Below are 22,008 nucleotides of genomic sequence, written 5' to 3' on the forward strand. Positions count from 1 at the left end.
GTCCTTTTCAACCCAGGCCAGGTTACTATTAGAGAACGCTTAGCAACGAGCACAGCCTAAGATCACGACTTGTCTGCTGGACTGAGATGGAGCGGCGGGACCTTACGTCATTTCCCCGCTCTCGGTCTCCAATTAGGCGCGCATCGTTTCACTGCCCGCTTTGCAACGCACGTTTCGCAGCGCGCTCCGGGAGCCGAGCGCGGAGCCGCGCAAAGCCCAGCGCCGGGCTCCGCGCATGCGCACTGCCGCCTCCCCGCGGCCCGGAGGCGGAGGGAGCGGTGCGGCTGCGCGGCCGCAGTGGTAGCGGATCCTGCAACGCCGCCGCCCCGCGGGGAGCCGGGCAGGGCAGGGCAGGGCCGGGGGTGGGGCGGGCTCGGCCGGGCGGAGTGCGCGCTCGGGGCGGCCGGAGGAGCGCAGGATGTCGGCGACGCTCTACGTGCTGTCTACGCTGGGAGGATACGTCCTCACCTCGGCGCTGCTCCTCAAATGCCCCGGGCTGCTCCACCGGCCCAAGCGGCAGCGCTTCCGCTGCCGGCACATCTCGCACCGCGGCGGTGAGTGGGGCGGGGGGCGGTGATGGGGGTCCCTCATTGCTCGGCGCTGCCCCTCCGGCAGTGCGGATCTCGGCCGAGCCGTGCCCGCTGCGCGCCCAGCCTTCCTCCCCCCGCCTAATTTTAGGTGCCACCTGCTGACCGCCGCTTCATTTCAGAGCCGAATTAATCTCCCGGCGTCAGCCGCGATCAGCTCCGTGCGATGCTTTCCCCCCTCTGGGCGCTGCGCTGACGATCCCCGCTCCGGCAGCGCGGATCGCTCCGCAATGAAGATGAGCGCGGTGCTAAAAGCGCTCCTCTAAAAGACCCCAAAAGTTTGGGGTTGGGGGTTGTTTTTTTTTTCCCTCTACCTTCTGCAAAGGGGGAACTACAGAGAAGGTTTCGTCCTGTGCTGATGGGGGTCAGCGCCGAGCCGTGCTCCGTTGGTAGAAACGCCACCCGTTGTCTCCTCGGTTTTTTTGCCCTATATTCGGTGCGAGGTGCCGTAGGCTGAGTGCTTTGGATGTGCTTTGTGTGGGCTTTGAGTGCGGTTCCATCGCCTCTCCTTTTCTGTGAGTTATTAAATCACACGACACGGAGCTGAGCTCTGAAAGCTTTTCCTGCTTGGATTTGTTTCCTTTGCTTTATGGGACATGCTGCGCTTCTTATAACTCATCACCTTAAACATAGCACAAAGCACGCCTCACTCGGCACATGTCTGCTGCTTGTTTCCTGCTGAGCAGATCGTTTTGATTACCACCCATTCATTAATTGAGAAGCCATTGCAAACTTGCGGGTGACTTTGCAGGCACTCGGTGTGACCTCCTTAATCTGCTTTTGTTCACGCCTCTACGCTGCAGCCTCAGCTCATACGCAGCCCTGGGCCTCCGAGGGAGCACTGAGTGCCACCAGAAGGGCAGGAAGGCTTTCCCTAAAGGAAACATTATTTGTCGGGTGCTTGGAGACAGAGTCTGGCTCTCGGAGCTGCCCTGTGTCTGTGTGAGCAGCACAAGTGCACCTGGGTGGAAATAAAGCCTGAGTGGCGTCGGGGCAGCGTTGCTCATCGCCCGCCACGGGGCTGAGGATTGCTTACATTTCATACCCTGCAGTGTTTACCTCAGGATGGATTCCTGTGGGACTCTGCTGCTCCTCGTGCTGTGGCCTTACGTGCAGTGTCAGGTTTCTTTATTGCATTGCTCCAATTGACTGCAGAGCTCAAGGTAACACTTGTTTGACTTTTTCCTCCCTGAGGTGAGGCTTTGCATGCTTTGGTTTGGCTTCTTTCTTCATGCAGGACTCTCTTATCTAAGTTTTTGGTTCCTCAACAGAGACCTCTTTCATACAGGAGCTTTCTTATCTCAGTTCATAGCTCCTCTTGGATGCATCCCTGAGTTATTTCTTTGCTTTTGGCGTAGTTTTGAAATTGCTCGTTGCCAGGGTCAATAATGAGATCCTGATTCTCTGTGCTGGAGTCCTCTGTCTGCACAGACCTAATGGCAGAGCTGTTGTTTGACCAAGGTGGTGTTCTCAGATGTGTATCAGTCTGTGGGAGATGTCATGAAATGGCAGAGTGGTTGGAGTTGAAACGTGTCGCAGTGATTTCCCACTCAGCAGGTACATATTTTCATCTAGCAGTCGTGGGTTGGACCTTCTGGAGGTCTCTGTGTCCAACCCTGTGCTCAGAGGAAGGCCACCCTCAGTAGGTTGGTCAGGGCCCTGCCCAGTGATGAATACATCCAAGGATGGAGACTCTGTAGCCTCTCTGGGCAACCTGTGTTTGATCACTCTTCCAAAAAGAGGTTGTTTTTTTCCTTGTGTTTAAAGTGAATGCCAGGGTTTCAGTCTGTTCCCATTGCTTCATCGCATCTCAGTGGTGCCCCATGGCAGGGCTGGCTCAGCCTCCGTCCTGTTGGGTGTTTGTACCTAGGGATAAGATCTCCCCTGAGCTTCTGTCCCCCAGGCAATAATCCCAGTGCTTTCAACCAAGGATCTCTCACTGCTTAACCTTCATAGCCCTTCTCTGGTGGATCCATGTCTCACTTGTATTGAAGAAACCAAATTTAGTAAGGGTCATTGCTTGTGGGACACGAAAGCTTGCTTGCTGTAGTTCCCTTTTCTGAGAGTGGTTTACAGAAGCCATATTGCTGATGTACAGCTCCCATTTCAGCTGATCTCTGAGTGCTTTTCCTCACTTCCCCATAACACAAGTCAGGCTTTTTGCTTCCAGCTGGTTTGACTCCCCACTCCTCCCTGCCCAACGCATAATTTGTCAAAGGAGTCATCACAATTCTTCTTTTTGTACGTTTCTGCCCATAAATGTTGGGATAATGTTCTGGCTGCGGTTTTCTTTCCCTCTCTCCCAGCTCAGGATATAGGGCTGTATTGTCACGGTTGATAAGTTATCTAAAACTTTTTAATTGTAGTTAATTTATAACTAATAATCTGTGTGCTATGCGGGGCTTTCCCATCTGTTAGGCACTTATCAGAGGTGTCTAATGGGGTTCTCATGCTCTCCTTCATCCCTGTGTCACTTCTACCACTTAACCTCTTGCTAATGCTAAAGCCAAACTTCATAAAACATCACTGAATGCCAAACTGCAGAAGCTGCAGTGGATTTACCATGTGTTAAACCACAGAGGTTTGTTCATTTGGATTCTGTCAGTTAAGCCTCTCTGTAAGCTTACCAGCACAGGTAACTCAGGGAAAACAGCTGTAAATTGCTGATTGGATGCATGTAGAATTTCATTGCTTTACTGGCTAAACACAGACTTAGATAAGTGTGTATTGACAAAGCCTCGTTAACGGGCAGGGCCTTGCTGCAGCTCCTATAATTCCTGTTTACAGGGCCTGTCCTTCCTTGCTGCAGAGTAGTTAGGATTTGCATCAATATCCTTCCTTGTTCCCTGTAGCTTCCTGCAGTTCTGCTGCTCCATACGTAGCACCTTTCTGAGGCAGGGTGAAAGCACAGCCCTCGCCGTGCTGATGCTTCAAAGGTTTTTATGTAAAGAATGACGAGTTGCAAGGTTTATTTCTGCCAGAGGAAGCAATGAATTGGCTTCTCCTTTCTTTTCTCCACTGGAGTTAATGTGCTTCATTCCCCGTGTGTGAGACCGCTCTCTGCCAGCAGCGTTGCCCCTTGCTGACAGGTTGGTGCTGTTTCAGGAGCACTGACAGAAGAGTTGTCACATTTGCTAAAATAAATGCTCTCATTTGTGTATTCAAAGTATGCAGATCCAAGGTGACAGCCTTGGCTTTTCCCTCCCCCCTCCATCTCTTCATCCTAATTCCTCCTAATGTCTTCATCCTAATTCCTCAAAATGTGTTTCTAATCTAAAACCTTTGTATTTCTTTCCTCTACTGAGGTGAAGGGAAGGGTTTCAGTGCCTGTTCTTGTTATTTTTATAGGTGCTGGGGAGAACCTGGAAAACACAATGGCAGCCTTTCACCAGTGAGTACAAATAGAACCTGTATGTCTGTATCTGTGGTGTCCTCATTGTCTTTAATGAGTGAAGTAATCACTAATGACCTGACTTCCACCAGTTTGGGTTACAGCACTGAAGTCATCTCCTGTGCATGACTTGCATGGGTTGCTTAACGTGGCTCTAATTTCACGTGAGGAAATCTGGGGTCTCATTTCCTCATCTTCCAGCAAATTAAACAGTGGTGCTTCTACGTGTGGTGGAGATTACATCTGTTGGGTTGTCATTTTGAAGCTGTTTTTGTAAGTAGCACCAGACGCTTTTTTACCTTCTCAGAAGGTGTTTCAAATTCAGATACTCACGTGCTGCTGCCCTTCAGGCCATCTGAATTTTGGCTGCTGGATGCACTGCTCTCCATACTCTGTGGTTTAATGGCCTTCAGTTTCCTCCTCTGTACAGAAGGTTAAGAATTCATCTCCCACTAGGACTGAAGTCTTAATGTTAATGAACTTAATATACCATCTGTAAAGCTGTTAGGAAGGTTTGAGTTCTGTTTTCTCCCCACACACACATAATTCATTTGCACAATGTGTGAAAGCCTCTTATCTACGGGTTTGCAATCGAGTTGGTACTGGAAAGCCCTTTAAGCCTCCAAGCATTTAAGAAGCAGTGCATTCTAACAGCGTTCTCAAAAGCCCTTGGAAAAGCAGCACATCTCAAACCACAGCTGCCAAAGAGCAGCAACCAAATTATGTGGGCTCCTCTTTGTTCCTTTGGGGCTGCTGTTTGGGTTTAACTGCACAGAGTGGGCTCAGCAGTCTGCACAGTGTGTTGCAGGCGGAGCTGTGCCAGCTTCCCCATCCAAACAGTGCCATTGAAAGTGCTGCAGTCTTTTCTATCTCCATGGAAGCTGAGCAGAGCTGTGTGTTTGGTTCCTGCTGGCCTGCCTCTCTCCAACTCCGCTACAACGCTTTCCAGAAAGTGCTCCTTTTTCAACCGTGTCTTAATTGTGATGTAGCATCACACTGGTTTAATATGGACAGAGCTCTTAAAAAGAAAAGTTATGCCACAGCTTGTATTTAATTCTCAGAGCTAAACTCTGTTAAGGACTGTCCTGGGGCTCGCTTCGTGCTGTGTGATAACACTGCTTCTGTTCTGACCACTTTAATCACCTTACTGTCATAGAATAACACATGCACTGAGGTCCAGATCAGTTTTAAACTGATCACAGCTGCCAATTGCAGATAGCATCACTGCGTTCTGGAGAGCAATTAGTTCTTTGTGCCAAAGTGGTTAAAAACATCCTTGTGGACTCTTTGGGCTCTTACCATCGTATGCTGTGAATGCTTCTGTGGTGGTTTGAGATTTTAGAATAATTATTGTTAAGCTAAAGAAGACATTTGCACTGTGTTAAAGTGCCTGGGGCTCTGGCACAAAAGAGAACCCAGCAGTTCATTCACAGACACAGCTGTCCTCATTGCAGTGTAGGTTAGTGTTGTCCTGACAGGAAGCTGCTAAGTAAACTCTCCAGATATTTTTATCCTGCTTCATTTCCATTTCTTTTATGATCAGGCTTACTTTAGAGAGAGAGAGTTTTAAACACTGTGTTCACAGCAATGAAAGCTCCTGGTCAGCTCAGCATTTATAAAATCTATACATTGTGCTTTATTAGGCCTTGCTATGTGCCATGGCTTGAAAACAGTTGAACTTCAGTAAGCAAAGAACTCTGCCATCCTCGTTTGCAAATGCGTTCTGCTTTTCAACCTGAACTCAGGACACATTTTGCTGAATCTGGAGCATGCTCTGTGGTGATACGGATCTCACATTGGAACAGAGCTGTAGAGCCAATGATCCATTAAACTGTGATATTGCTATATGTTGAGTGGTAGGTTGCAGTGCCAGGGCTCCCAGTCCAAATCCCAGCTCTGATTCACAGTGCTTTGTTTATTCTTGCATCAGCTTTCTGCTGCAATAGAGTTATTTGTTCCTTGCTTGGAAGTACAGCTGTGAGGATTTGTTACATCATAAAGCAGACAAAGTGCCTTCCCTGAGATTACTTCAGCTGAATAACGCACGTGTGTTAGGCCTGGACCTGTACAAAGTACATGTGTGCTTCAAGGCAGACTTTTTTTGCTTCCAGTGCTGTTAACATAGGAACAGACATGCTGGAGCTGGACTGTCACCTGACCAAAGATGAGCAAGTGGTTGTGTCCCATGATGAGAATCTGAAGAGATCGACAGGAGTCGATGTCAACATATCTGACCTCAAGTACTCTGTAAGTTGGAGCAAAATCTTAGTGCTCAGTGGTGCTTAGGAGTGTGTTTGTAGAATGGTTGGGGTGGGCAGGAGGGCTGTGTGTGCATGCAGAGCCTAAGGAGGGGAAGCTTAGCTAACAAGGTATCCTATAACCAGCTACTTGATGGGCAAATTGGAAGAGGAATCCCACCGCACTGCTCTGCTGGACTGCCTTTCCATCCAATATAAGTGGAATTCTGTTTTCAGGGGGTGTCTGGACACACTTTGCCTCATTCAGCAGCAGGTAGCAGAGCTCCAAGAGTGCCACATAGTTCCAGAATGAATGAACAGAATGCACAATTGCTTTCTAGGCAAGAAAGAGAATTGATTAATTTTGTCTTGAAAGGTAGCTTACCTGGCTTATGAATATCTATGTGTTTTTCAAGAAGAGTCATGATTGTCTCCCTGCATTTAAGTTACTGGTGGTTTGGTTTTTTTTTTTCCCTTTAAGGAACTTCCACCATATCTCTGCAAGTTGGATGTCTCGTTTCAGAAAGGTGAGCTTTTGTCTTTTGCTGTTTGGGTTTGCGGTTTTGGTAACTCATTTTCCATCTGGCAATGTCTTATTTTGGCAAAGGGAGTGGAGAAGTGTGTGTTTGCTTCCATCGGGATCTGGAGAAGTGTCAAAAAGCAGATACAGTCGTTTCGGTGATGTGTGGTGATGCACACATATGATCCACAAGCAGTTTCAGACATTAAAATTTGGGGATTTTGCCATCTGTCCCCTCTGCTTAGGGAGTGCTCTGTGGTGCATTTTCCTAGAAGGAAAGATTTGCTATGTGGCAGCTGAGCCCATGCTGGCTCATTCTTGGTTTTAATGATGCCTGGATTCCTGCTGTTGCAAAAATAATGACTAAATCTTGTGCAGTTTGGACCTAGACATCAAAATATCTCAGTGCGTTTTCATTGCAGGAATGAGCTTTTCATAATTACTTACAACTATGGGTGAAGGTGGTACTGTTGTTTCGTTGGATGGCTGATTGCATTTGGAAAACGTGCTTATTTTGTGCACTGTTTTTACTGCTAAGATAAGAAATGCTCTGACATCTCAGCTTTTGCCTGCAGTATGTTATAAACGGCCACAGTGGCGACAATTCTCTTGTTTCCCCAGAAAGTCACTCTGAGGGAAAAGATAACCGCATCCCTCTCCTGAAGGAGGTGTTTGAGGCATTTCCACAAACTCCTGTCAACATTGACATCAAAGTGAACAACAACGTGTTGATCAGGAAGGTGCGTGTAAAGATGTGAGGCTGAACCTCGTGTGGGGACGTTGGAGTTCCAAAAGAAAAGAGATTCTTGGAGTTGAAGTCTTCCTAGAACATGGATTTCAGACTGCTGGCACCTTTCATGTTAGATCTTGGACCACATATGGAATAATGTGGAACACAGAGATCTGGTGCAAGATCTAACCATGTCAGCAGACAAGGGAAGAGCCCCTGGTGTCATCTATCTGGCCAACAGTAGGGCCTTTGGCCCTGCCTCCCTTGACATCCTTCTCTCTTTGTCATGAATGTAAATGTAGTGTAATTATCTTAAAATGGGAGAGGATGTAGGAGATCTGTCTTTCCTATGGTGATTGATGTAGTAAAAAAAAGTAGCAATTAAATTATTCTGCGTGTAACAGTCAATGAAAGCATGTTAGATTTCTGCTTTTTGGATTCTATTTTGCAGGTCTCAGAGCTGGTGAGTCAGTATAAACGAGAGCATTTGACAGTATGGGGGAATGTCAATTACGAGGTGGTATCCAAGTGTCTTAAGGAGGTAAGAATGGATCCAGCTGAGCTTTGTTCTTGCCCTCCTGTTGCTGTGTGATGACATGTACAGAAAGCACCCCGTAAATCAAGACTGATGGAGCCATGCCAGCCTTTTAGTAATGATCTCAAATTTTGCATTAGTGTTGTAAGCACAATAAAAATTGTTAGAACAAATCACGCTTAGTTAGCACCCCTGTATTCTGCAATACAGCACTTAGGGAACAAAGCTTAACTGTTCTGTTATATGTGGAATCTTACGATTTTTATGCCAGGACCTCCTGTTGCCAGGGTTGTGCATCATTCATCTGGTGCAAAAGCAATTCTTATAAAGACTGCTTATTGTATGTTTCTTTTTATTGAAGTAATGGGTTTTGATATTAGTTGCCACTCACTTATATTGGCATACAGCTGTTTTACAGCTGAAACTGCTATTCCTTTTTGTGCTAAGCAATTATACAATTTAGAAGTAAATTAAATTATGCCTAGTCTGAAGGGAAGCTGATATGGTTATCTTGAGCACAATGAGGTATAATTGTTCATTCCTGGTTCCTGCAGAATGCTGACATTCCCATCATCTTCTGTTTGCAACGTGTCCTTCTGCTGCTGGGACTCTTCTACACTGGTCTGCTGCCATTCATTCCTTTCAAGGAGGAATTCTTGGAAATCCCCATGCCTTCCATCATCCTCAAGTGAGTTGGAGCTGGTTGGTGGGCGCCACACTAGAATAACTGTAAAACAAGTGGGTGATCATGGCAGCTTGAGCAGTAAATTGAGCCATGAACAAAGAGTGAGGTGGAACATTTCTGAGGGAAACACGCAGGTGGGCAGACAGAGATGTGGTGCATTCTGAAGGAGCTGCGCCACAACTTACAGTGAAGCTCTGTTGCAAGGAGTGCTTTTACTTCAGGCTGGAGAGATAGGAGGCTCCCAGTTGCTGAAATTTTCATTTCCTGATCGAGTAAAGGGGCACTGAGACCTATCTGAATCGATGACCGAAGTGATGACTCCATAGCTGTCAGTGTTCTGGTGGTTTGACCATATCATATCAAAAGTTTTGTAGTGATGCTTGTCCTGCAGAGGTAGAAGTCAGTCCATTCATTTCTGTCCATCAGGTGCAAAGGGTGATTGTAAAGAATATGCTCAGCATCTTTATAGTTCTATCCCAGATGATAACAAATAGTATTTATTTCTTGTTAGGTCAGCTGCTTTTGGGTATTCATTAGTGAAAGTTATGCAAATTTTATGGTCCTCTATGTTTAACATGTCTCTAGCCAGCTCTGAGTTAAACTATTGCTAGTGTGGCATCCTTGTGCATATCAGTGTTTGGTAGCATGTCCTGCAAATGCCACCTTCAGGCTGCTGGTGCTGGTGCCATCCAGATAGCAGTATGTTGCAATGCTGGACAAATAACTGCACTTTTCTTCTTTCTTAGATACGGGAACAGAACAAATTAGTTTAAGGCCAGGGGGAAGTCAGTACCAGGGTAGATCTGAGATTTCCCATGCACTTTTTTTCTCATACTATACTGAAAATGTAACACCCATCTCTGCTGCTCCTCTTAAGCGTGGCACATTTCTCTTCTGTAACCCAATTCCAAGTCACTGTCTTGAAATGAAAGGGAAATTACTGCTCTGAGAAACTGCAGGACTAATTCTTCACGTTTCTTTTGCAGAAACATCTCAATACTTTAATCACTGCCCTGCTAATTTTTTATTCTCTTCCTCAACAGACTGAAAGAACCAGAAAAGATGTCAAGAAGCCAGAAATTTATTATCTGGCTAGCTGACACGTAAGATTTTAACCTGATTAAATGTTTAATCATATTTAGTCTCAGTATTGACAGTTGGCTTAAGCAGCGAAGAGCAAATGATGGCGACAGGTATTTCTTGGGCTGTCATTTCTATCAGATTCCTCTAGCATTTTTTCAGTGCAACATAAATCATATTCAAATCTTTCCTTTATGTTCCTGTATACTTATTTTTTTCATGCACACACACAGAAACACCCTGAGATACAGTAACAGTGCAGAGCATTCCAGTGTGACTTAAAATACTTGAGCGTGTGTTCGGTTGTTTGCCATGCAGGCAGATGCACAGCACAGCTCTGTTGTGTTTCACAAGGTTGTGACTGCTTCCTGATGTTGTCAGAGGAGATGCTGTTTGGCTCACACTGAGTGTCGTGCATTTTAAGGCTGTTTGTGCTTCAGAGGGAACTTGGATGATTTCACAAGATGCAGTGAGAGTCTGTGCTGCTTCTGGGTTTGCCATCCATTTGCTTCATTAAGTGGCAAATCAGGAGAGTTCTCTCATCTGATGTGAAGAACAGAAATCTCATCTGAAGGCAAAATACTGGTCATGATACAAAGGTGTCTGTACAGGAAACAGGGATTTGATCTTCAGAACACTGATACAAATACCCATTATTAATTCAGACTGGAAATGTTAGGTGGACTTGAGTTGTTCAAGCTTTCTGTAGTAATCACTTTCTTGTGGAAACCATTGAATCTAATTGCTATATGGTAATTGTATTGCAGAGCATCAATTGATGTTAAAAATCCCATCTATGTTCATGAACAAATATCTTTCTCTTTTCTGCAGATTGCTAATGAGGAAAGCACTTTTTGATCACCTCACTGCTCGGGGCATTCAGGTACAGTGTGGCAAAGCTGGAGGAAATCTGCTTTAGATCTGAATCTGAATCTGAACAAGACAGACATGGCCTTAAGATGGGTTCATGTTCTCTGTCCCTTTCTGTGAGGATTATTTCAGTTCAAATCCTTTGTAGAGCTACATAACCTGGAGCAAATCTCCATTACTTGGATTGGGGGAAGATTGGGGGTGGACAAAGTTAAGCTACAAAATGTGCAAAGCTGCTTTCCAGATTGGGGCTTTTCTTGACTTTTGGAGATGCCTGAAGATTTGGGTAACACTGGAGTTGAATTCAGCCAGAAAATGTCTTCCCACACACTGTTTGCCTTTGAGGAAGGATACATTTGTGTGCTTTGGCATCGCAGCGTAATGGTTTTAATACATGTGGCATCATTGCTGTCACACATGAAACAATCTAGGTCAGCAGTCACTACTCTTTATTTGGGTATTTCCTGTAATAATGGGTCTTTCTGTATTGCAGGTATATATTTGGGTACTGAACGAAGAACAAGAATACAAGAGAGCTTTTGATCTGGGAGCAACCGGAGTCATGACAGACTATCCAACAAAGCTCAAGGAGTTTTTACACAACTATCCTGTGTAAATACAGGCAAACAAGGAAGACTTTGCAGAACAGATGGAGCCAAGAAATTTAATCAAAAAAAAAAAAGAGTTGAGCAACGTACACAAATCACATTGTTGGGAAGGTGATTCCTGACCTTGTCAGGTTGCAACCTAATGTAAAGGCTGTCTATTTATTTTAAGACTTTAATTACATAGTTTACGTTTGTAAATAGATCGTGTAGCAAAGGTGCACTTCACTAATAGTCGTGACTAAGAAGAAAGTTGCTGGATAGGATACCTGTAGATAGAAGTGTTGTTTTATCAGGCACAAGTGTTCCTAAGCAGATGTCAAGACACGTCAGTTACTCCAATTATATTTTACTGTGCAGAAACTAAAGGGCTTCTGAAAGTGTGCCCTTTGTGTATGTATTGCTTGTGCTGCTTTTACTTTCTGAATAACTTGAAGGGTGAGAAAGAGAAACAATGCACAGGAGAAATAGAGAGCAGAATCTGTGGACAGCCGGACAGTTCAGCCTGTGAAGTGTAGTAAAAGCAGTCACTTTTTTCTTTCTTTTTTTTTTTTCCAAACCAAAATTAACCAATTTGGTCAGTGCAGGTTTCCTCAATTATTATTACTGATAAGAATGCTGAGCTTCAGTTTCAGCTGTATTTAGACTTCTTTTTGATGTGATGGTAACACAGTGACTCGCTGGCCAACGTCCAGACACAGCATTTAAGCTTGCTGCTGAGTTTGCTTAGTTCTTCTGCAAGGATCTGGGTTTGCCCCTGGTTCTGAGCTGCCTGTCAGGCTGCCATGGCCTGGCAGCAGTGAGCTGCCCAGAGAGGAAGATTGCACTTGGTGTAGACTACACTTCCTTTGAAATACTCTTTTCACAAAGGAAACTGATGTTTTTAGGAGTCTTTTGCACTTTCATAGTTCTGACACCTCTTGGCTTGTTTAACGGGAAGCTGTTTTTTGTATGAGGGACCAAAGAAGATTTTAAATTTGGTCAGGAGTTTTAGGAACAACGTAAAAGGTTTGTTTTAAATGAATTCACCCAAAGCAGATATATATATACATATATATATATATATGCCTGTAAAAGGAGCAGCTATCAGTCTAGGATGCCTGTAAGTTTTAGTCTTTTTTTTCTCCACGTTCAATATTGATGAAGTCTATGGGCATGGACTCAGAAGTAATTTTACCAGCAGAAGCCAGGAATCCCCAGGTGTCATGGAATGGGGAAGGACAGGAATGTATTTTTAGAAGCTGAGTGCTGTTCTGCCCCTCTGAACAGATGCTCTGAGTGCCAGACACATTTGAGCCTGTGATGCCCTGTGTTTTGGTGTCGTCATGTTAGGGTTCTTCAGAAAGAATTTGACTCTTTTAGCTCAGTTATTCACGATGACATGTATAGAGCCCAGTCATCAGGTGGCACTGCTGGAACACAGCTGTTGTGTAGTGATGATAGTATCTAATTCCTTATGGACCTTCGTGTGAAAATGATGTCACTTAATAATGAACACAGTAGCCAGAACAAGAGAGAGATTCACTGCAAGATATACTCATTATTCTAAAAGTTTGTAAAGCAACGAATTTTTTCCCTTCCCATCTCAGACTTGGAAGGGCTCTTGTTTCACTGCAAGGCTGCTGTGCCATACCTGTAATCATGGAGCATCTTTGCTATTTCATTATGCCCATCCATGGTAGAATGTCACGTCCATCTGAATGGATGATATTCATCTGTGTTGTGCAATGTCCACTTCATGGAAGTTCCTTTCCAAGGAGTTCTTACAGATGAAATAGAAGGCATTACTGCATTTACACTTTAATTGAACGTGTGACAGTGGTGGCAAGTGAGTTAATGGTGTCCTTCTCAATGTCTGCCTACTTAAGATGGCTGTAGATTCGATTTCCTTTTAATTTAATCAGGCTTGTTGTATACTGAATGGCTGAGAGGAAAATGTAACTTCCTACCTGCTCATAGGAATAAGGATTACATGATTTATCATGTGCTGTGCTTCTTGTTTCCACTTCAGACCAGTTATGCTGGTCAGGTAACTGCTAATGATCAGTCTAGCAATATTTCTTCCTGCTTTCTAATATTCACAGAATAGTTTCAGAATAGGCTCCATATGGATCTCAATAGGAAAAGAAAAACCTTCTACCCTCTTTGTTCAAATTTGGTCTACTATTCAATTATAGCTCCAGATCCTACATTTTTGTGCAGTATATACTTTTTTTCTACTCAGTTTTATTGCTGTCCCATTTCCAACATGCACATCTCCACTGAGATACAAGTACAACTCTGGTTTTATCAGATGCTACTGAATAGCACAAGTTAGGACTTCTCTTAGGCTAGGAATAGCTGAGTTTTAAAACACCACTTTTGTTTTCTGGACTCGATCTCTCATGGGACACAACGATGACTTTCATTACTTCTCTTAAGCTTTCCCCATCGCTGCATAAGCAAACTATCTTGCTTTATTCCACACTGACTGACAAAACACTGCTATTAAAATGGACTTTATTTTTACATTGTAAGCTACCTGTTTTGCTGCAGCTGCGGTGTTGGGAACTTGTGCCTTCAAAGATGCTCAACACATTTTTCAACCACTGCTCTTCCTACGTCTGCTGTAGCTTTTGACTGTGCTGTTCATACGTGAGCTCTCTTTGATAAATCTGCTACTTGATACCTGAAGTTTAAGTAAGATTTATGGAAAGGAGTGCTGAAAAAACTCCTGAATTCCTTCAGTCACTCCTTTGGACCACAGTAAAGGAGCTAAAGTTTGGTCTCTTGAGGCAGACAGCGTTGTGTGGAAGAAAGCATGGCTCTGAGCTCCAGTGCACAATAGGCCGCAGTAACTGTCTGTAACAAAATAACATGGAATTGAGGGAGTTGTAGGATGTTTGTTCTGAATTGCTTTGTTTGAATGTTCCATAACCTGCCGCTTGATTTCAAAACCACTTGGACAGAAAACCACTTGTTGAGGTCTTGCTCAGCCGCCCAGCAGGATGTTCAGTTAATCTCCATCTCCCAGGAGAGATTTTTTTCTTCCCTTTGGGTAATTTTAACTCTAAGTATTGTTTAATACGTACCGTGTTCTCAATCTTTTGCAAAATACGTGATGTATGAAGGATGATGCGTGTATTCCATGCACTTTTGATCTGCAGAAACAGTTTTGGACCTCTAGCTGAAAATCTGTGAACTGATATTTTTTCTTTTCTTTTCTTGTAAGTAAAGGTTGATGCTCTTGAAATGTGACACATTCAGATATCTTTGCTCATAAAAGATCTACAACTAAATACTACTTCTTTATGAATTCTTTGTGTGATTTCTGTTATGAAGCTGTGCTTAGAATGTAGTAAATTTCTTAATGGTGGCCTTTGGATGGATGCTCAGAAAACGAATTATCTTATATACATTGAACTCTTTGGAAACTTTTGGCACTTATATTGGCTTTCCCATACCTCAGCATCTGCCAGTATGTGTGGCTAAAGAAAGCCTGCAAAGGAGGTAAGCCTGCCTTCTGTGTGCAGAGCCTTCGGTAACAAACCTCTGAAATCAGTTCCTACTCGATTTATCTACAGTTCATTTGAAGACAGAAGCAGTAGAAGATAAACTTGATCATAAATGGAGGAAAAAAAAATGTGATCAGCATATTATGGGGTATTAAAAGCCTCTAACAGGTGAGAGAGCTGCTGGTGAGCTGGTGGCAAATAACCAGCTGTGTTTTGAATGTGGTTGGTGTTGCTGGATAGCATCGTGAGTGCAAACTTCTGTGCAGGTTGTGTGTCCTTAGGTGATGGCCTGCTATAAGCACAGCACTGATGCCAAAGTGCTTTTCCTCATGGTAAGCTGATGAATATTTCCTCTGCTCCTCCAAGTACAGCTACAGCTTTGCTGCTGGGTTGCCATTGATTTACATCTAGTGCTGGGTATTAAGGTCAAGCGTAGAGCCTCGAGGTTCTGTATTAGCTAAGAGGCGAAGCAGGCTTTTTGTAAGCAACAGCAGTTAGTAACTAGGAAAGAATTTGGGCAGGCTGACGGGAGGCGGCTTCCCCGCCGGCTGCGGGCTGCTCCTCGTGTCCCAGCGCTCCCACCCGTCCCTGTCGTACCGCTGGAGACCGCCAGGCGGCGCTGCAGCCCCGCGGGAGCCCACCGGGACCAGGCAGCTGCTGGTGGCTCCGCGCTGGTTACGGAGGGTGCGGCGTAGGGGGAGCAGCGCCCGTGTGTTCGTTGGTGCTGCGAGTGGGGAAAAACCTTTCGCTGCTGACAGCTGAAAGCGTCTTTCTTTGATCTGCCGTACCTGAAGGTGTTGCTTTGAGCTGTCTGAAAAGGTTTGCGGTGCCTTCGTTGTATAACTGAAGAAGCTGAGGCGTGCTCGAGTGAAGAATCTCGATTCGCAAGTCCAGCGGCATCAGCTGCAAACAGAATTTGTGAGCGCTGACAGAAGACTGTTAACAGATCTTATGGCGACCGATTTAAGTACTGTGCAGCACCAAAAGTCATGAGTTAACCGGAGGGATTTGGTGCTTTCTCCCATCTCAGTGCTGCTGTGGTACATCAAATAGCAACATGAATTAAAGGCACGTCTTTTCAGAGGGGGCAGCGTGACGTGTCCTGAATAATTGCCCTTTTCCAGGTTTATCACGTTAACCCGGATCAGGCACCGATCTGTCCTAAAAGGCCTCAGGGCTGTTGGGAGGAGCCCGTGTGCCTGCGCCTTTAAGAGGAAGTGGCACTGTTTGTTATTCCCCCTTCGCGCTGCACGCCGGCACGGCCAGCGCCGCTCCCATTGGCTCCCGCCGCCCAGCTGCTGCCTGCGCGAGCCCGACGGCGGCGGGGCGGGGGGAGCGCTGCGTGCGTCTGGCTGTGTGTGGCGGAGACGGAGGGGGGGGGGCGGGAGCGCCCCTCTGCCCCGCGCTCCGATTGGTGAGAAAAAAATGGGCTGCGGCCGTATCTAACCAATCGGCGGGTTGTTGCTATGTGCCAGCGAATGGCGATTGGTCGGTGGTGACGCCACTCGCGGCCGACGGGGTGGGCGGGCGTTCTTATAAGGGGAGGACGCCGGTGGGAGGGGGAGGGCGTTGCGGGGCTGCCTGGTGCGCGTTTGCGGCCGCGCTCCGTCTGCGCTGGGGACGCGTTTCGAGGCGGCCGCGCAGCGGCGAGTGAGTGCGGTGGGGCGGTGGGCCGAGAGCCGAGGCCGGGAGCGGGGTCGGCGGGACCGAGCTGCGCCACAGCCGCTTCCTCCTGTCCCTCTATCGCGGCGCGGGCCGCCGCTCTGCCCGGCATCGCTGCTTCAGCGCCGCGCGTACCTCTGAGGGGGGGGAGATGGAGAGGAGCGGGGGAAGTGGGGATGGCGGGCAGGGAAACGCACCGGTGAGCTGCGGGGCCTGGGGTGAGGCCCGCCGTGCTGAGCTGAGGGCTGTGGGGGCTCGGAGGGGTTCCGGCCCCGGTTCGCTGGGGGGGGGGGGGCGAAGGGCCGCTCCTTTGTCTGCTGCCTTCCGACGGGAAGTTTTGGGTTCGGTCCAGAAACGGCGGAGAAGTCGGGAATGGCAAAAGGAGCCGCGGGTCTGGAGCCGAAGGTTGCGGTGTTGAATTTGGAATCCCGAAGAATCCGTGTTTTATTTATAATTGTTTTATTTCTTTTCAGTTTGAAATGCGGTCGTAGCGATGTAGGAAAAAAGGAGTTTTGGCCTCTGCCCTACGGCTCAATCTGCTGCTCTGCCACCTCTGCGTGAGCGCACGGAGAGAGGAAGCTCTGAGCCGTGCCTGGGCTCACGCAGTGCCTTCCCGGGGCTGTGCTCCCAATAAGGATTTTCTGCTAATGCGTTTACGGTTACTTAAAGCTTAGGCTGGGTAGCACAGAGAGGCCTTTGCTGAGTTAGGAGGTTGGAAAGGAGCAGATGCTGAGAGCTGTGCTTACAGTGCGTGAGAGGATTCTGCCCGGATGGGACGTGTTTGGTGACTTCATGCTTGCAGAGCAGCCCTATCTGTTTTGTTCAAGACCTCGTTGTGGAGGTCTCCATGTCTCTGGTTTCCTTTAAATGCTGCTTGCTTGGCAGTGCTTGAATGGGGAATTAAGAGGATGTTCTTTTCCCCTGCTGGGGGGAGAAAGAACCTCAAATACTTAAAAGTGCACCCTTGGTTCTTTGAAGGTAATGTTGGGAATAGTGATGATGTCCAGCACTTCTTTTTTTTTTTTTAATTATTTTCTTTCATGTTGCCAGTGTTGGAACAGCTGGCAAAAACTGGTCACTGATCTCCTTTGTGTTCTCTGGACCACAGATCTTGACTAAGTGATTTCCTTGCTGCTTGGTATGGGCAGTTGAGTCAGGGCTGCCCTGCAGAAGGCAGCGTTGCTACCTGTAATTCCACATTCCCTCAAAGGCTCATGGATGAATACCTGCTGCTGAGAGAGGATTTAATTAAGGAACTGGTCACTCTGGTGTAGCTTTTTAGAAAGTGGGAGCTCCTTGATCTAGTGTGGTGCTATACAAGCTTTACGAGGATTGAGGAGGAGTGAAAAACATTTATTTGTTGTTCTTGCATCATGATCTTACCTTTTGCCATGTGTTAAAGGCTCTTGAAGAAAAGTCAATAAAACACAGGCCTTCATTGTGCTCTGGTCATGAGCTGAGCTGGCAAAGCTTTGTTAGCTTGAAGTTAAAGTGAGTCTTCATTAGAGGTCAGCTGTGAAGTGCCAGAAAAGTGGAATTCATGAGTGATCACAAAGTGGAGCTTTGAGTGGAAAAATTGAGAGTTATTGAGAGTTGTTTCTCTTAGCTGCTTTGAAGCTCATCAGTGAGGTGTGAGGCAGAATTGCAAAGCAGAGTGGATTTATCACTTTGAAACCACTGCAGACATACAACTTCCCTTCTATTCTGTAAGCAAGTCCTTCAGTTAGTTCCCTCTTTTCTGTGCTTGTTAATTCTGAGGTCTTGTCTTCTAGATCTAATGACAGTAACAAAAGGCAAAGGACAGGTTTTCTTCTCCTGAAGCCAGGGCAGGTCCACAGAAGAGATCTGCCTACTCACACTCGAGGACTTTTCATTTCCTTAGAACACATCTTTATCTGGAAAATCAGTACATGTGCTGGTGGTGTGATGGACCTCTTCTTACAGAATCAAAGCCTCCCTGTAGTTTGGCCTCTGGTGGGAGGAGAAAATGCTGTCCAGGCAGTGGCTCTGCAGCGTGTGAGCTGATTGCTCCCCTGTTCTGGTCGTGCCAGACCTGTCTGAGCACCTTCACCAGGGCAGGACGGCGCATCGGAAGCGTGGCTGGACTGGCCGAGCCACTTAAGGCTGCAGGAAGTAACGTAATTAATAAGACTTAGCTCTCCCACATCTTGTACCTGACAATCTCCAGTCACTTGACAGTGCTAATTAAAGCTAATCGCACTCCTCTGTTTTTAGTAAATAGCTATTATCCCCACTTCACTCTTGCTTTAATGAATGGCAGTGTCAGATGATGTGAATCACTGGCAGTGGTGGGAATGCAGCCTGTGCATGATGCCTTCCTGTCTTTGGGCCTGCTTACATGTCTGCCTGGACGTGGCTTCTTCACTCCTGTTCCAGCACTGTTCCAGCACATTAGAAGGTGGGATGTCCTGCTGACTCACAGAAATAGATAACTTTTCACCTGACTGTGGTTGCCCTCGTGCAGAACCGATCTCCCTGCATCTTGCTAAAGCTATTAGAAGTTGGAAAAGCTGAGGATGCTTTGAGTTTGCCCTTCAGAGGAGCTTTTGATCCTCTGAGGGGGGAGGCAGAGTGGTGTCAGAACTGCACTCTTGCTTCTCCTGTTTCACGTTGGCAGCAACTTCATTATGAGGAGAAAAATGTAGTGTGGTGTGACCTAGAGATTGCACAGCTCAGCCTCAGAACTCTGCAAGAGTTATATTTCACTCATGAAATGTTACTAGAGGATGGCTCAAGCAGTGTGGTATTAAAAACAGATAGTCCAGCCTCACAAAAAAAGAGTTAATAATTAACTATGAAAAAAATATTAATGAGAATCCCAGGAACTCCCTGCAGAAGCATTTGTCTGTCGGCACAGAACTATGAGAGGCGAGTCAGCTCGCATACCTTGGCAGCACTGTGCAGGCTGGTGAGGATATCCAGGAGGAATTAAACCACAAGCTGGTAGGGTAACAGCTGACTTGACCATTTAAACTCAGTTTGGTTATAAAGTATCTGTTGTGCGTGAGGAATGGAGCTGTAAATCTTCACCTGTGTTTTCTCCCTTGGCGTAGGTACTTTGTGCTGTCAATGGAAATGTGAGCTAGAAGAATGATGACTGAGCTGCCATGGAAAGCATGTACCTTGTTAGCGTGGCAGCTGTTGCGTAGAAGAAAGTGTTTCTGAAGGAGGTTGGTCAGAATTTGGGTTGTTATCCTTTGCATTAGTTAGAAAAGGAGGTCTGGTAAAAAGTAAAAGGCATGGACTCTCCCACAGCACATGCTTCTGGGCAGTGCAGGCCCAAAGTGATGGGGCCTTCTGTTTTGTAGGATGCTATATGTGCATAACTTGAGCAGAGCATAATATCCTCCACGTGCCACCACCGTGTTGAACACACAGCTTTCTTCAGCAGGAAGACGGCTGTGGATTGAGAGCTGCATCTTGTGTGCGTGAGCCACGGCTGCTCCCTTGCCCTGCTGCAATGGATGTACCTGGCCAGTTTGGAGGAAGGACTGCCATCCCTCGGTGTGGGATGCTGGCATGACTTTTCTTGAAATGTAAAGGAGGAAATGGAGTCGTTTGTGTTTTAAATGAGTTCAGCGTGCAGTTTTTATTTATTTGTGGCACAAGTGGGATTTGCTGGTAGGAACGAAAGTAAGTGCTGGCTTGTTCCAAATCTGTCCAGGCTGCCGTGCTGCTTTTCTGCATCTATGTGTCCTCCTCCAGCTTGGCAAAGTGATGCTGGCATCTGTTGTGACTGATGGTGGAGCTCAGCCATGCCTGGTACCTGCCAGGCGCAGGTGGGCAGCGCGCAGCTCTGATGCCTGCAGTGCTCCTGTCCTCAGCAGCGCAGGCTCTTCTGCATTGCAAAGATGCTGCTGCCAGGCAACTCGCAGGCAAGTGGGATGAGAATACAGGCAGAAGTGTCAGTCATTCTCCTGGCAGAGGCTGAGCCTTACAGTCCGTGTGCATGTCGTTTCAGAGGCAGGCCCAGAAACAGTAGCTAATTTTGAAGGCAGCCCTGTACGTCTGTCCCGGCTGTGCTGTCCTGCATCTTTTTGAATTGATGAAATCGTAGAGAGAAGCATTTTCTGGATTTTTTTCTTCTCCCCAGATTTATTTTTCTCCCTTGCTTTTCGTTATGGTGCCTGTAGTGTATTGGATTGTTTTGAACAGGATGCTTTGTCCTGTTGTGCAGGGAGAGATGAGTTAGCAGTTCTGACGCTCGGTGGGCCTGAATGGGCTGAGTCCAGTCCCAGCACTGTAAATAAATCCAGCAAGTTCTCTGCTAGTCTGCAGCCACACCTCTACAGCATCTTGCTGAGATACTTTAACCTGTTCCTTTTGTTTCCAGTCAGTCATGAGCTGTAGGTTAATGCAAGAAAGCTTCTGCTGAGAATGCAGCCATCCTCTGGAATTACTGTACTGACACCATTGCACTTGAGCTCCTGAAAATGCACTGATGTGGATGTTGGCTTCTTTTAAACCTTTTTTTTTTTCCTGTTTAATTTGATTGAATCTCCAAACTAGCCAAAGGTAGATCAGCTATTTAAAGAGCAATTTTTAAATCTTTTTTTTTTTTTTTTTTTTTCCCATAAATTACTTTGGTTTGTGGACAAAGTGTTAGTTTGCATAGTAACAATGCCAGACAGACTTTGTGGTGAGGGGAGGAGGGGAAATTAACCTAAGTGAGATGTGAAGATTTGCTGTTTGCTCCTTTGATCGATACAACTGTGGTGATGTTTTTAGCCTGGATAGCAGAGCTGTAACTGATGCTTTTCCTGACGAGCTGTGTGGAACACGGCAGGTGCAGCACGGTTGGTGTGCCTGTCCTGATTCGTGATGGCCAGGTAGCATCTGATTGCTGCTTTCTGCATCTCTTCTTGATGCCCTCTAGTGGTTACGTGCCGGCTGTCTGCAGTATTTTTGGTGTCAGCGTGGTGTATTTCCATCCACCTCTGCAGATGCTTTTTCTCAGTGTCACGGAGTGCTTCCTGAGGTGAGGACTGTCTCCAGGCTGTGGATGAGGGAGCCAGGGCCCTCAGAGATGAGTGGCTCATGGGGATGTGTCCAGAGGAATAACGGGAATGAGGCATATTTCATTTTGAGGGTGATCTAAGAGAGAAACCTTCTCCATTCTGTTTCTGTCGTGCAATTATGTGCACCAACCTGAACAGAGTAAAGGTAAACGTAGTCTGTTGTTTCACTGTTATTTCCCTTTCTCTGTGGGCTTGCAGGGGTTGGAGAATGAGCTGGAGGAACACGGGCATTAAGAGAAGACACAGCTCATGTATCAGTAATGACTTCTGTTGACCATGACAGTACTGCTGGCACTTCTTACCAAGCGTTTGAAATTGGTGCATTTCAGATACTGAAGAAGTAGGGGAGTGTTACTTACCTCCATATTTTACTTAAGCATCTCTTATTGTTTTTTTCCATCGTGTTCCATGCTTAATTTCAAGATGATCACCCTTTCTTTCAGGGCTTTTGGCTACATATATCATTCTTTGCTATCTTCAGATCTGGCTTCAACTTTCCAAAGCTGTTGCTGACCTATACTGTGGTGTGAGTCTCCCAGACCGCCCCAGAATCCTCACTACAGAACTGCATCA

The 22,008-nt window shown here is 46.2% G+C and overlaps 2 protein-coding genes across 3 annotated transcripts in view; both read left to right on the forward strand.

The window, feature by feature from the left end:
* Window positions 1-388: 388 nt before the first annotated feature.
* On the forward strand, window positions 389-14,523 carry GDPD1 (glycerophosphodiester phosphodiesterase domain containing 1). Of its 2 annotated transcripts, XM_042879991.1 has the most exons (11): window positions 389-554; window positions 1,640-1,750; window positions 3,936-3,978; window positions 6,090-6,225; window positions 6,697-6,742; window positions 7,357-7,475; window positions 7,917-8,006; window positions 8,555-8,688; window positions 9,729-9,788; window positions 10,597-10,648; window positions 11,129-14,523. In XM_042879991.1, exons 1-11 carry the CDS (start codon window positions 419-421, stop codon window positions 11,249-11,251), a joined length of 1,050 nt encoding a protein of 349 aa, XP_042735925.1. In that variant the 5' UTR covers window positions 389-418; the 3' UTR covers window positions 11,252-14,523. The 2 variants fall into 2 exon arrangements, with proteins under 2 accessions (XP_042735925.1, XP_042735926.1); XM_042879992.1 differs by lacking the exon at window positions 1,640-1,750.
* A 1,781-nt stretch (window positions 14,524-16,304) lies between these two features.
* The window catches only part of YPEL2 (yippee like 2), a 30,198-nt gene continuing 24,494 nt past the window's right edge, over window positions 16,305-22,008 (forward strand). The window contains exon 1 of the mRNA XM_042879468.1: window positions 16,305-16,384. The gene's annotated coding sequence lies outside the window, so the exon portion shown is untranslated. The remainder of the gene's footprint in view (window positions 16,385-22,008) is intronic.

This window comes from Lagopus leucura, unplaced genomic scaffold (assembly GCF_019238085.1).
Source record: "Lagopus leucura isolate 7727_CA_CO unplaced genomic scaffold, USGS_WTPT01 Super-Scaffold_100024, whole genome shotgun sequence".
In the NCBI taxonomy this organism is placed as follows: Eukaryota; Metazoa; Chordata; class Aves; order Galliformes; family Phasianidae; genus Lagopus; species Lagopus leucura.

Bases quoted from the DNA above. Each gene is read 5' to 3' on its own strand.
- GDPD1 (XM_042879991.1), top strand. From the start codon at position 419: ATGTCGGCGACGCTCTACGTGCTGTCTACGCTGGGAGGATACGTCCTC. The intron at 1,751-3,935 runs GTAACACTTGTT...TTATTTTTATAG, and splicing joins AATTGACTGCAGAGCTCAAG to GTGCTGGGGAGAACCTGGAA. The intron at 10,649-11,128 runs GTACAGTGTGGC...TCTGTATTGCAG, and splicing joins TCACTGCTCGGGGCATTCAG to GTATATATTTGGGTACTGAA.